Here is a 13,812-nt window from a genome sequence, read left to right as displayed (position 1 = left end):
TACCAGCAGCACGATCCCTCACCATGCATATCCTTAAATATTTACATGCGTGCATGTGCAAGTGTGTTTACTGTTGTACTGACAGCATGCACTCACCATGCATATCCCTGACATGTGCATGCATGTACACATGCGTGTGTATAGCTGCTGTACCGGCAGCATGTACTCACCTTGGTCACTGTTTCAAACATTGGGATCAGGACAAACTTGATGAACCCAATTTGGGCTGTCGCTTTGGTCACTTTGTCTCGGTCCATGAATGGGGCCACAGGAAGGCCTTCGGACTTCTCGCGGTCACTCTGCAGGCAACACAGTGACGGTGACATTAAAGGCACAAAGGCCCATCCCCATGGACATGCTGCCTAGCTGTGATCCTTCCAGTCACACGGAGGCAGGACAGCAGTGAGGACACAGAGCCTGCGGCGCAAAGGCTACTTAGGAGCCAAGGTGAGGTGAGCAGGTTGGAGCCGTAGGGACCAAGTCTAAACACGGTCTGAGGGCAGCTTACAAGGCTGAGCTTGACAGCTCCTTGTCTGCATCGCCCATCCCATCCCCACCACTATCCTAGTTCAAAACTACCATATGAGCAATCTTGTTTGAACTCACCCTTCCATGGTGGCTGCCCCTTCCCCTTGGGTCTTACTGCTCGACCCAAAGCCACTTTTCCTGACTCTGCTTCTAAAAGTGTCTCTATGAGTGGCTGTGGGTGGCAATTCCATCACACTGGTTTTGCTGGTGGCTACAGTCTCATCCCTGATCAGGGCTGGCCTCGAACCCCTGATCTTCCTGCCTCCCAGCTGCTCGGATTACAGGTGCGTGTCGCCATGCCTGGTTCTCAAGACGATGCCAAAAGCAGAATGTCATTTCTGCCAGATGTCTACACAGACAGTGTTGTGGAGGCTGCCTGGGTGTGGGCTGGATGTACCCGTTGCCCTGGTCTGCTCCTTCCCACACAGTGCTGTCCGTCCACAGAGTTGGAAGGAGTTGCCCGTAATCTGATGACTCTGTGTTTCTTACCTGCATAAAATATTCTTCCAGTAAACAGTCCACCCACGGTTCTGCCACCTCCATGGGACGGACCTCATTGGAGATGTCACAGCATTTTATGAGGATCATCTTCAGCTGAAAGGAGACGCGGTGTTTAGGGGGTTGGTAGACACAACACAACCACTGTTGCTGTGTGGGTTGACTGGGTCCGCCGTCATAGGTGGGAAAAAGGACAGGATGGGTGGGGGAGGGGTGGAGGTTGGGGGGCAGTACTGGCCATTAAGACAAGAGGTGTTCTACTTTGAAGGTCACTCCTCCTTCTTTGTGTGCTTTCTCTCTCTCTCTCTCTCTCTCTCTCTCTCTCTCTCTCTCTGTGTCTCTCACACACACACAAACATACACACATAGTGTTGCTGTGCTTTGCACTGCAATCCTTGCAGTCTGGATTTCCCAGCTTCCCCAGGGAAGAATGGGGACCCAGCAGATACACAAGCTTTTAGAATTCCAACTGTGGGCTGGAGAGATGGCTCAGTGGTTAAGAGCACTGACTGCTCTTCCAGAGGACCTGAGTTCAATTCCCAGCACACACATGGTGTCTCATAACCATTGTCATGAGATCCAATGCCCTCTTCTGGTGTGTCTGAAGACAGCTACAGTGTACTCACATGCATAAAATAAATAAATCTTAAAAAAAGTCAACTGTAAACCATCACGTTAAAAAGCGAGGGAGGACCTGTGCTCTCTCATGTGTGAAATGGTCTCACTCTGCAGCTTAGGCTGGCCTTGAACTCCTTATTTTCCTGCCTCCCAGCTTCTAGGATTACAAGTTATGTGTCCCTAGGTCTGGTTGTCAAAATAATAACCTAGCAAGAGCAAAAGCAAGAAGATGCAAATTCAAGGTCCGCCTGCCCGGTCAGCCTGGACAACTTAATGAGACTCCTGTCTCAGAGTGCTGAGTAAAAACAGGGTGGGGGGGTTGGGGATTTAGCTCAGTGGTAGAGCGCTTGCCTAGGAAGCGCAAGGCCCTGGGTTCGGTCCCCAGCTCCGGAAAAATGAACCAAAAAAAAAAAAAAAAAAAAAACAACAACAACAACAACAACAACAAAAAACCCAGAAAAACAGGGCGGGGGACATGGTTGAGTGGCGCAGGGTTTGCCTATCACACAGGAGGTTTAGCACCTTAACAAGTTAAGTAATTTCGTGACTGTGGAAAACAGACGAAAAACATATGGAGGGGACATTGTTACGAAGCCGTGGTTTAAACAGGGTGTTTGTTGAAAAGAGCCCAGAGTGGGGACACCCAAGTGGCGGTAAAATGATGTCAAAGAGTATGATGGCAAAGGCCTCGCCATCCCACGTTTGAGGACCTCGGTGGGTGGGAGTGGTCAGCCCTACATTGGAAAATTGCACAAAGTTGTGTAGAAACGGCCTCAGTTCTGCTCTGTTTCCAAACACAGAGCTTTCGTAATCAGCCTGTCTCTATGTCTGGGGCTACACGCCCCGCAGAAACATCTCCCATTATGGCGCCAAGTGTGTGACTGGAAGTTGCCTGTGTAGGTCAACTCCTGCCAGCCTTCAAGCCACGCCAGAGCACATGTCCCTTGTAGTACTGTCTCAGGCCCACAGCAACCTCTTGGGTGTGGTCTCCCAGGGGAGAGGCACCTCCTCCCAGGCAGGAGGCTGGCCACTTGCTGGAGTGTGGGTCATGCCAGTCAAAGGATTCTGCACAAGTTTTTCTCCTGGGCTAGCTAGAGGATTAACTTTGCCTGGCTGTGGGAGCTGGTATCCTGGTGCTCTGGCCTTGTGGCACAAACATCACGAGGTCCTATGACCATTCCGCAAGAAAATGAGGGGAAGGGGACTATTGTCCAGGGTCTGAGGGGGAACGGGGAGGATCGCCTAGCTGAGGCACACAATTTTAGGCCACCAATCCAGAACTACTTGCTTTGTTGACTTTTCCATGTAGGAGAGGGGACATGGCCTGACTAAGCCTTGTGCCAGCATAGCAGGCTGGGTCAGTGCGTCCACTTTGGCTGGGCCTTGACGGACTTATGGAGATTTGCTGTGCAGCCCCTTCCTATACACCAATCCTTCTTTGACGTTCTGTATCGGAACTGGCTTCAACCCAGAGGCAGTAGTAACAAGTTTGCTCTGGTTGGCCTCATGGGGGAACTGTCCCAGACTAGACACCGTGGCCTCTGTAGCGGCTGGGTCAGGCACGTTGCGGGCTGTGTCCTGGACACTTCTACTTCCTTGCTCCAGGAGTCTCTGGCAGAGGCTTAGACTTTGAACTCCCAGACCTTTCTCAGTCCCTCCCCCAGCCTCTGGGGGCCCTGCAGTAACACAAGTCCAGCCAGCCTGATCCTGTCCCAGGGGAAAAGTGGAGGTCTAGGGGGGGTTATTCCTCCTGCACCTCCTCATCACGTGGGTGGTGGGTGGGTGGGTGGGTAGAGCCTGAGGTAGGTGGGTGCTTTGGTCTGGGTTATCCTATCTGGCTGTCTGCATGCAGGGTAGAGTCCTTGGCCTTGTGCTTGTCACGCAGTCGTGAAGCTGGCTTCCTTCATTTCACAGACAGAAGTATGCAGGGTGTAGCCACCTTGCTTCCACTCACTCCTTCCCATCATCCTTGGCTTCATTCAAGACCTTAGCAGATCTTGCCACAGATCCAATATGGCTGCCCAACGCCCCCTCCCCCCGCATTTTGTCTCTGCTTTTGCCTTCTATGCTTTTAGTTACCCCAAAATATTAAACAGAAAGTTCTAGAAAGAAAGAGCCCATCCGTTTTAACCTCCATGCTGTTCTGAGCAACACAGAAAGATCTCATACCCTCTTCACCTTACCCAGGATGGAGGTCTTCCCTCTGCCCTCGGTCCATTTTGACGTCGCCTGCCCATTATTTACTGTGTGGTCCTTTTGTTACCCTGCCTTATTTTGGCGTCAGGCTCTTCTTTGCCTGATTTGTAAGTTAAACTTTAGCGTGGAGATGTGTGAATAGGAAAAAACACGCTGTACCCGGGGTTTGGCCTCCCCATGGCTTCAGGTACTCACTAGAATCTTTGCGAGGTGTCCTCTATGGACAAGAAGACAACCGTGCCTCTCTTCTTTCTTTAGAAAGGGGGTGCTCTTGGAGGCCCCAACTTGGGGAAGACATCCTCCCCCTGTACAAGTGTTAGCTAAGAGGGCCCTTGCTTCTCTGAACCCCTGTCTGTTTACTGGGATTCAGCTTTTCTGGAGTAATGGCCTCACAAAAGATCAGGGTCATGGGAAGGAAGCCACAAATTCAGCCTGACCTAAAAAAGGGATCCTCACCTACTGTCAGTCACTTTGCCTCAGGAGGGACAAAATGGTGGTATTGGTTTTAAAGACATTTATTTTTATGTGCATGTCTGTTCTGCCTGCATGGGTGTACATGTGCAATGCCTGAAGCAGCCAGAAGAGGGCACCAGATCCCCTGGATCTGGAATTACACATGGTGGTGAGCTGCCGTGTGAGGGCTGGGAACTGAGGGCTTAAAAGAGACTAAGGTCCAGGTCTCCAAAGTAAGGCATAAAACAATGAACTTAATCTCTGAATGATGGGATATTAGTTGTTATTTATTTTGTTAGCAAGTTTTTTGCTCACTTTGAAATTAATTAATTTTCGACCTACGGTCTTACGCTATCATCCAAGCTGGGTAGGAACTCATTGTCTGTAGCCCAGGTGGGTCTACAGTTGCTGCAACCCTCCTGCCTCAGGCTTTCCGGCGCTGTGGATTACAGGGATGAACCAGCATGCTGGGTTTGCATTTTGCTTTCTCGGAAGGGATAGCCATTGGACACACTCAGGCCATCTCCTTAAGGAGGAGTTGGTACTTGAGCCACGGAATGCTCTCCAGAAGGTAGCTTGTCTACTGCTGGCCCAGAAGGGGTTATGATACTGAAATCCAGTTACTCCAGCACTCCATGGCCAGGTAACATACCCAGGCTCTTTGGGTTTCCTACCTTTAGCTTTCCAAAGACGCAACCTACCAGGGTCAGATGCTCCTCATTGCTGTAGTCAAAATTCTCCATTTTTTCTTTGAAAGAATCCATAATTTCAGCGTGCCTTGCCATGTCGGTGGCCAAGATCAACGTGATCATCCCCTGAAGGGTAAGAGGACACGGTGTCAGCACATACCAGAACCCGTCACACTGTGCTCTGAGCTCCTGTGTGACCACTGCCCCCACGTGTGTTCTATCTGTCCCTGGGCCGTGTCCACAGGCTGGCAGACGGGTGGGTCATCGATGCTCACTTGTGAAACCAAACAGATTTTAGCCAAGCCTGGGTTTAGTCTCCAAGTCTGCAATGGGTCCTGCTCAGAGCTTCCCATTACTTTCCCATTTGCCTCATTTATATGGGACTACGTACAGATTTTCTAAGTCATGACATCCTTGATAACGTTCCCGCTCTGAAGTTTGTAAATGAGGATTCAGGGGGCTTGAAGCTAAAGCTGTGCTGTGGTTCGAGCATGGATGGTGCCCTCCTAAACTCAGGTTGAAATCTGGTCCCCGCAGTGACTGTAGTGAGAGGTGAGATACTTAGGGAGTGAGTGTATGGTTTCCGCCCTCATGAAGCAATTCATGGTCTCCCCCCCCCCCAACCCACCCAGCACTGGGTTAAATCCACAGAGAGTGAATCCGCATGCTTGTCTTGGCCTTCTGTCTGTTCACATCCCTCGCCAGAAACAAAGCAGATGTGGATGCCACGCTCCTAGAACTCGAGAACTGCGGGTGAACGTAAACCTCTTCTCTTATTATATTTCCCAGCCTGTGGGATTTTTATTATAGCAGCTTAAAATAGACTAAGGAAGTTTACTGGAGACTGGGGTTAGCATAATTTGAAACTAGAACTTTCGTTTCTCCTGCCTGCCTAGCTTCGCGTGCATCTACCATCTACGGTTTTCTGCTTGTCTATATGTCCACCTATCCTTCCTTCCATCCATCATCCATCCGCTGTCTACCCATCTGCCAACCACCCGCCCACCCACCCATCCATCAGCCAACCATCTGCCACCCCATCATCCACGCATCCTTCCTTCCATCATCCAAGCATCTGCTACTCGTTCCTCCACTCATCCATCTGCGTTCAACTCCTCCATCCATCTGTTCATCCACCCACCCTTCTACCATCAACCCAGTCATCCACCCATTTATCATCCATTGCCACCACCCATCCATCATCTGTCTGTAGATCCATTCTCCATCTATCTATCCATCAGTCATCCATCCTTTATCCCTTCATCCAGCATCCATCTATTCATCTGTCCGTCCATCCATCATCTATCCATCCATCCATCACATCTATCCATCCAGCATCCATATATCCATCTGTTATCCATCCAACCTCTAACCATCCATCTATCCATCCATTGGTCCATCCCTCATCCATCATCCATCCATCCATCATCCATCCATCCATCATCCATCCATCCATCATCCATCCATCCATCCATCATCCATCCATCCATCCATCATCCATCCATCACCATCCATCCATCATCCATCCATCCATCATCCATCCATCATCCATCCATCCATCATCATCCATCCATCCATCACCATCCATCCATCCATTGGTCCATCCCTCATCCATCATCCATCCATCATCCATCCAACTATCATCTATCCATCATCCATCCATCCATTTATCATCCATCCACCCATCCATCCATCCATTCACCCATCCATCCATCCATCCATCCATCCATCCATCTTCCATCCATCCTCTATCTATCCATCACCCATCGATCCACCCATCCATCCATCACACAAACATTTACACAGCATCTCCATGCCAGGTGTAGAGCTTCAGTCTTCCAAGAAAATAAAGCCACCAGCCTCAAATGCTAATGCCGGACAGCCACTATGAAGAATCTCAAAGGTATATTCCTTGTGTGTGACATCACTTTGCACTTTGAATTACGAACTTTTATTTCTCTGTAAAGCTTAGTCGAATGTTAATAGAGCATTCGGTTGCCCCTCCAGCTCTTCAATGACAAAAGTATTTTGTATGTGCGAGTGTGGGGGCACACGTATCATAATTAGTACCTGTGGAGATCAGGGGACAACGGTGGCTGCTGGCTCTTGCCTACCATGTACATCAGACTAGCTGGTCTGTGGGCATCAGGTGATTCTCCTGTCTCTGCCTCTCGTCTCCCTGTAGCTGTACATTTAAAGATGCTGATACTCCACGTAGCTGTGTGATTGTAGCTGCTGGCACCACTGTATCTAGCTTTAAAGTGGATTCTGGGGGTTCAGCTCTGTGACAAGTGCTTTACCTATTGAACCATCTCCCTTTTCTGTGATGAAATATTTTTAAAAATGTGGATGATTTTTTTTTAAGAAAAAAGTCTTATTTTAAAACTCATAAACTTCTGGAGTAGGCCAAGCCTTGCTATCCCCACGGTGGCCAGTACAAAGAAGAGCCTGTTGATAGGAATGTATTGTCTCCTCAGCCAATCAGATGACTCTCTTTCTCTTCTGAGAGGCTGCTGTCTGAAGAACCCTGCTGAGAAAAGCTCCATACTAAAGAATGACCCCATCAAGCCCTCTGGGCAGTCACTGGGTGGCCCTGGTACGTGTCTCCCTTCCTAGCATTGTCCTTGAGTCACTTCAGAGAAGGCTAGCTATGGTCGTCATAAAAACTTATGGCGTACTCCGCAAAGGGTGGAGTCACAAACATGAAAGGGAGGGCAGAAGCCTACAGAGAGAGAAGGGCTGTACTGGGAATCCGTTGTTCAATATTGACCTCCTTAAGCGAGACGGTTGGTTTTGAACCTCTCGGGGAACGGACAAATAAGGAAGTAACTAACGGTTTACGAGGCGGCTGCTCTTTGACAGAGCCAAGCACGTAGGTTCCGCAGGAGGCAGATGAACCTTTCCCCCTGCATCAGTTCAGCTGTGTTGGGGAGGAAGCCAGCCAGCCGAGACTCAGGGATGGCAACAGATGAGTCTCTGAGGGCCTGGAGATGCTCCTTAGGGGCACAGCATGGTGGCCTTACGGAGTGCTGCCAGGTAGGAGATATAGTCCCTTATAGTTCTGGGGTCTGGAAGGCCAAGACGAAGGTGCCTTTGCATTCCTCCCAGGGTTGGAGAAAAGGCTCCTTCCTGCCCATTATAACTTCTGGCAACCTGTGACCTGGCTTTGTCCGGCTTTGCCTATATCAGTATCTGCCTCTATTGTCCCCTGGCCTTTTTACCATGTCCGTGTCTCTTTCTACTCTGTCCTTCATAAGGACATTTGTCATAGGTTTAGAGCTCAATCCACAGTGGCACCAGGAGATCCCACTAAGTAGGTATGTGTGATGGTTTGCATATGCTTAGCCCAGGGAGTGGCACTATTAGGAGGCATGGCCTTGCTAGAGTAGGTGAGACCTTGTTTGAGTGGGCGTGGTCCTGTTGGTGTGGGCGTGGTCTTGTTGGAGTGGGTGTGTGACTACGGATATGGGCTTTAAGAACCTCATCCTAGTGGTTGGGGATTTAGCTCAGTGGTAGAGCGCTTGCCTAGGAAGCGCAAGGCCCTGGGTTCGGTCCCCAGCTCAGGAAAAAAAAGAAAAGAAAAAAAGTAAGAGTTGCATTGGCCACAGTGTCTGTTCACAGCAGTAAAACCCTAACTAAGACACTATGCCAAGACCTCCCCCTTCCCCCAGATAAAGACTCATTCATAGGTTCTGAGGGTCCACTACCTCTGAGCTGCTTCCTTTTGGACAGGAATCACTCTGGGCCCCTATAAATAGCACTAGTTATGATTTCGATGGGACTTTTGCATGGGGAGGGCGATGTTTTAAGTGATTAGAAGTGTTTGTCTCAGGGCAGGGGTGACTAGGCAGTGTAATTTGCTAGTAGAGGTTGTGGGGCAGATGAATGACCAGGTCTAGGGGTAACAGTAGTGGAAGCTACCTGGCAGATACCAGCTCTACCAGGCTGTACGTAACATAGGTGCCCGTCCAGAGCACATACTGCAGCCTTGGGCCAGGTATTTCTCTCTCTCTCCTCAGCTTCTTCCCTGACTGCAGGGACCTTGGAGTCACCTTAAAGGGAGTTCATTAGTGTTGTATTAATGGCTGTGACACGCAAGTGACATCAGGAGTATATGGCAAAGGCCCACCTTCTCGGGGACCACTCTGGGCCCTGGGGAAGAGGGGACGGAGGGCTGGTTTCAGCATCCCTAATGGGCACCGCTGTAACCAAGAGCCTCTGTAGAGTGGAGCTCTCACTGATGACCCCACCAACCTCTGGCCCCACATACCTGCCTGATCTGCCTGAAGCCCTCAGGCGGCACGCTGGCGAAGATGTTGCACTCGGGTCTCGCCAGGATCTGGAAGGCGATGGCGCAATGGTGGTTCTCCAGCGGCGAGATGTCGTTGTAGCGCACCGCTAGTTCCGTGCGGGCGTTGATCTGGTATCTAGGGTATGTGGAGAGAGCAGGAGGCTCAGGCACCCCGCCGCTGGCCTTTGTATGCCATGGTGTGCGTGGTGATGCCCGCAGAGGCTGGAGGGAAATGCTCAAGGGCCAGTGACCAGGTACTATCCAAGGACCCCAGAAACCTGCTTCAGCCGAACCTCTGACTCTCATGCTTCTGTAACTGGATATCCTGTGCCTTTAGGTCTAACCTGTGGCCTTAGCGCTCTCCCTGGGTGATGCCCTGAAGGGATCAGGGTTCTAAAAACTGCCAGGTTTTCAGTGTAAGCAAAGACAGGATTTTGGAAAGAGGAAACGGGTTTATTCCCTCATTCTCTGTCTGTCTGTCTGTCTGTCTGTCTGTCTGTCTAAATATACATCTAAAACAGGATCTCGTTCTGTAGTTCGGGCTGGCCTGGCATCTTCCCGCCTCTCTCCAAGAGCTGAGGTTGCAAGAGAGCACCACTGTGCCATTCGAAGGGCTGGGTTTTGTAGGGGTTACTGCTAAAATGAAGAACCCTTTGCCAGCTTCTTGTTGGCAGCTGTGCTGACCACTAAATAAGCAGAATGGTAATAGCAGATACACCCTTGGGACAGCTCCCGAGGAGTACTCACGGCCACTAGTGGCATCTATTCTGTCCCAACCAGCCTCTGAGGAACACACATGTCTAGACCTGGGACCCACACTGTCCTGCCAAATGGTGGCCGTAGCCCCAGGTGCATCTGATGTTGATGCACAGCCACACAGGTGCATTAGGAAAAAACCCAGGTATCACTGAACACAAGCCTATACCATGAGAGTGGCCTGTTGGTCTCATGGTGTAGCATTCTACCCAATGCAGACAGGAAGGGCTTAGTGTCCCAGATCTGGGCACATTCACATACATTCCTTCTGCCCTGCCCTTACTCACCCTCCCCCAAACCTACCCTCCTCTGCCCATGCCTTTGGAAGCAGCCTGAGGAAGAAGCTTCCTGGCAAAAAATAGCGTGAGGACCTGAGTCTCTACCTCCCAAGCCTGGGCTGACACAGAGAGACTGTAGCTGCCCTTAGTGCCTTTGGTGGTTTTGGAGGTTCCATCCCGACAGGGGAGGCCTAGGGCCCTGGACAAAGCCCAAAAGTTGGGAACTGCATCTGGCAGGGTTGGGTGTGTGTGTGTGGGACTAGGTTGGCAGCTCCTTCTGACAGTTGCTGAAGGGTGAGCTGAGTTTCCCCTGAGGGAAGGGACACTTCACAAAGGAGAACGGAGAAAGAAATCCCAAACGTACGTGTTGTTGTACCCTGGGTGGTCCAGGTCATGGCAGATGGCTGCGGTCATCAGGACCAAGATGTCCATCTGGGAAAACTTCTCCTGGATCAGGTGAGAGTCAGGCGGTCTGTCCTCCTCATGGGAGGGCAGGAGGGGTGGGGACAGACCAGGCTGCAGTGACAGGGGAGGACACAGTGCCCCTGGGCTGGGGGGGAGAGGAGGGTCCGGCCACTCAGCAGGGTTAGGGGCAGAGGGCAGGGGCTGTCAGGACCCACCTGGAGGCCACAGAGCCAGACCATGCTGTACATCATCTGTGTCACACAGAAGCAGTGCCGGAAGTTGTGGAAGGGGTTGCTCCTGTAGTTGTCATGCACACAGAGCTGTGGGGGAAGGAAAGGGTGAACTCCCTGAGCTCGGTGCTCCTGCTCCTAGAAGGCTCCCAGGGTTTTGCATGATCAAGCCCAAGGCCTTAGGAGCTCCCAAGTTCACCAACATGGGACAACGTGGCCCAGGAGCCCTGCGATGGACTCTACCATCTGGGGCAGGGACTAAGGTATCCCCCAGGTGTCTGCTGAGCCACAATGGGATAGGACATTGAGAGTGGGCCAGGGAGCACTTCATCAGGAGCTCTTAGGTTCCCAAGCCTATTAATTAATTAATTAAGACAATTAACAGGACTACAGATCTTGGTTAGCAGTAACATTCTACCCCTTAGAGAAAGACCTGTTACTAAGTCCTCCATACACCTATCTATGTATAGCCACCCGCACTATGCACAACCCCAGGCAAATACACTCTTGCAGACTCCCAGAGACACACTCTCTCATACCCACACCGCCACAGAGACATACACCCTCACAGTCACACACATCCTTCCATGTACACTCCCAGACACACATGCACACGTAAACATTTACATACCCACACACTCATGTAATCTCATCATCCGCACACACCCAGAGACACATGACACCCCCAACTCCGCACACCCCTGCTTTTGGAATGTGCTGGGGTGGTTGTACCCCTGGTGGTTGTACTATTTCCTCGGGCCTCTGAGGGGCATGGGAGGACAAATGACCTCCATAGGACTTCCTTGATTCCAACACCCACTCTACAGTAGCCCACTGCCACCAGGGCGCATAGAGCAGTCCACTTGAGGGTGATAGGGAGGAGGTGAGAGGTCCGAGTGTGAGTTCCCCACTTACCAGCCACCTGCGGAGTGTGATTGGGTTGATGCTGAAGTCCCTGACCAGACCAAGGTCATGGTACATATGCTCTAAACAGCTCAGCATCTGTGGGAACAGGGCCAGGGGTCAGGGGTCAGGGGTCAGAGGGAGCAGGTCTACCAGCTGCCCCTCCTTCCCATGTACTGTCCTGGACAGTGCCACTAGGGTGACCTGGGGAGGTGAGTTTCACTTGTGGGTGGGAGAGGCCAATTGTAGGATCACTCAGATGGGCTGTGGGTCTGTGACAGCCTATAGGTCTCCTGGGAGTGAAGTGACGAGTTCAGAAGCCCATGAGTATTCCAGGCGAGATAGCAACTCTGTGCATGGTGACACAACTTCAGAGGATGATACCAAGATGACCATAATCCAAGCAGATTATGGTTAAGGGTTGGGAGGAGGTCATCCACCATCCGCCATCCACCATCCATCTTGCTTGCCCAAGGCTAGAGATGGGAAGGACTTTGATGAGCTGAAGTTCACTCCTCTTATTGGGACTTGAGATGCTTTTTGATGTCTTAATCTCGAACCTCTTGTTTGAGATAATCTTATTTCCAGGAATTCTGTCATCTATGGACACTTGGTCGAGGGTGAAACAGACATGGTATTTAATCCCACTGTCATTTTCTGGGTCTTTGCAGGCATCTCCCAGAGTTTTGACATTAATTAGGCCAGAAGGGATTTGTGACTGAGCCTGGCTAGGGCCCCTTTGCTTCTGGGAGAAGAAAGGTCTCAAGGATTCAGATCTAAAATACAGAGCTGAGTGAGCCAGCCCTGTGGGCACATGGCATGACCCTAGGAGACCATTTCCCTAGAGGTCACATATCAGTGCCTGCATGGTCCTGGGCATCAGTGTCCCAATACTTGCATAGGGCAGCAGTTGTCAGTGTTCTAGTCTGGCATATTTCCCCTGAATCTGGGCACTGAATTGTGTCCTGTGGACATAGTATATTGAGACCCCACTGTGACCCTCCGATGAGACCATATTAGGCATGGGTTTTTACAGAGGCAGCTAAGATAAATGTGGCCATCAGGAGGGGCCCAATGTGATCTGACTCTGACTCTGTAGGGACAGATCAGAATACAGACACATGGAGGTGACTTTAGAGATGCTAAGGGGAGAGAGAATTCAGGAAGGACCAGCCCAAGACACCTTGACCTTGGACTTCCGGCTCTAGGGCAGTGAGACAATTACACACTGGAGTTGTTGAAGCCGCCCAGTCTCTGGTGGTTTGACGTGGCTGAAGCTAAAGGGAGTGCCTCTGAGCAAGGGCTATCCTTTTTTTGTTACATAATATGTATGGGCTGGGGAATGCGGTAGTTAAGGCGAAACTTTGTGACTACAATGTTTCAATTCTGTCCTGAGCGGAGAATCCGCTACAGTGTATCTCAGAGAGTTCATTTGGAAAACAAAGAACAACCTCTTATTTCTACCTAGTGGGGCGAGCAGGGAGACTAAGCAGGGAGAATTCAGACTGCTGCAGAGCATCGGGGAGCATGCTGGCTCCGGCATTCATCTCCCTTGAGGAATCAATGGCTTCGAAGCTGAAGGTCCCAGAAGGGGTCCCTTGCAGAGTGACAGATGTTCTGATCGTGACTTGAGAATGGCTGGCTTCCAGGCTTCAGGCGGCTGCTGTCCAGAGCTTGCAGCCACTACACCATCCTGGATGCCAACCGTCAGGACTCTTGGGCTACATCCCGAAACCATTGTTTTTTTCTCCTCAGAGGCCCAGACAGTGTTCTGAGCCACCCTGGAGAGATGAAATATCTGCTGTGAAATCAGAGTTGAGAGATGTAGAGAGTTGCCAGACTAAACCATCTGCTGCCCCTTCTGTGACGGACGTGGTGGCTTCGGAGCAGTAGTGACGGTCTGTTTCCCTGACAGTCCTCAACCCCAGCTGAGTGAGTGAGCCAGGTGGCTCCCGGATGTGATGACT

The 13,812-nt window shown here is 50.9% G+C and overlaps 1 protein-coding gene across 12 annotated transcripts in view; it reads right to left on the bottom strand.

Annotated features, from left to right (window-relative positions):
- The window catches only part of Pde9a (phosphodiesterase 9A), a 92,066-nt gene that overhangs the window by 4,989 nt on the left and 73,265 nt on the right, over positions 1–13,812 (bottom strand). For 8 of the 12 annotated variants that reach the window (NM_138543.1, XM_087596808.1, XM_087596805.1 and 5 more), the window contains 7 exon segments: positions 171–299; positions 1,018–1,122; positions 4,995–5,108; positions 9,253–9,409; positions 10,672–10,754; positions 10,928–11,032; positions 11,858–11,944. In NM_138543.1, coding sequence (NP_612552.1) covers positions 171–299; positions 1,018–1,122; positions 4,995–5,108; positions 9,253–9,409; positions 10,672–10,754; positions 10,928–11,032; positions 11,858–11,944 — 780 coding nt within the window. 12 annotated transcript variants of the gene reach the window in all.

Source organism: Rattus norvegicus, chromosome 20 (genome assembly GCF_021556685.1).
Source record: "Rattus norvegicus strain SHRSP/BbbUtx chromosome 20, alternate assembly SHRSP_T2T, whole genome shotgun sequence".
Lineage (NCBI taxonomy): Eukaryota > Metazoa > Chordata > Mammalia > Rodentia > Muridae > Rattus > Rattus norvegicus.
This window is presented reverse-complemented; position numbering and strand designations above follow the sequence as displayed.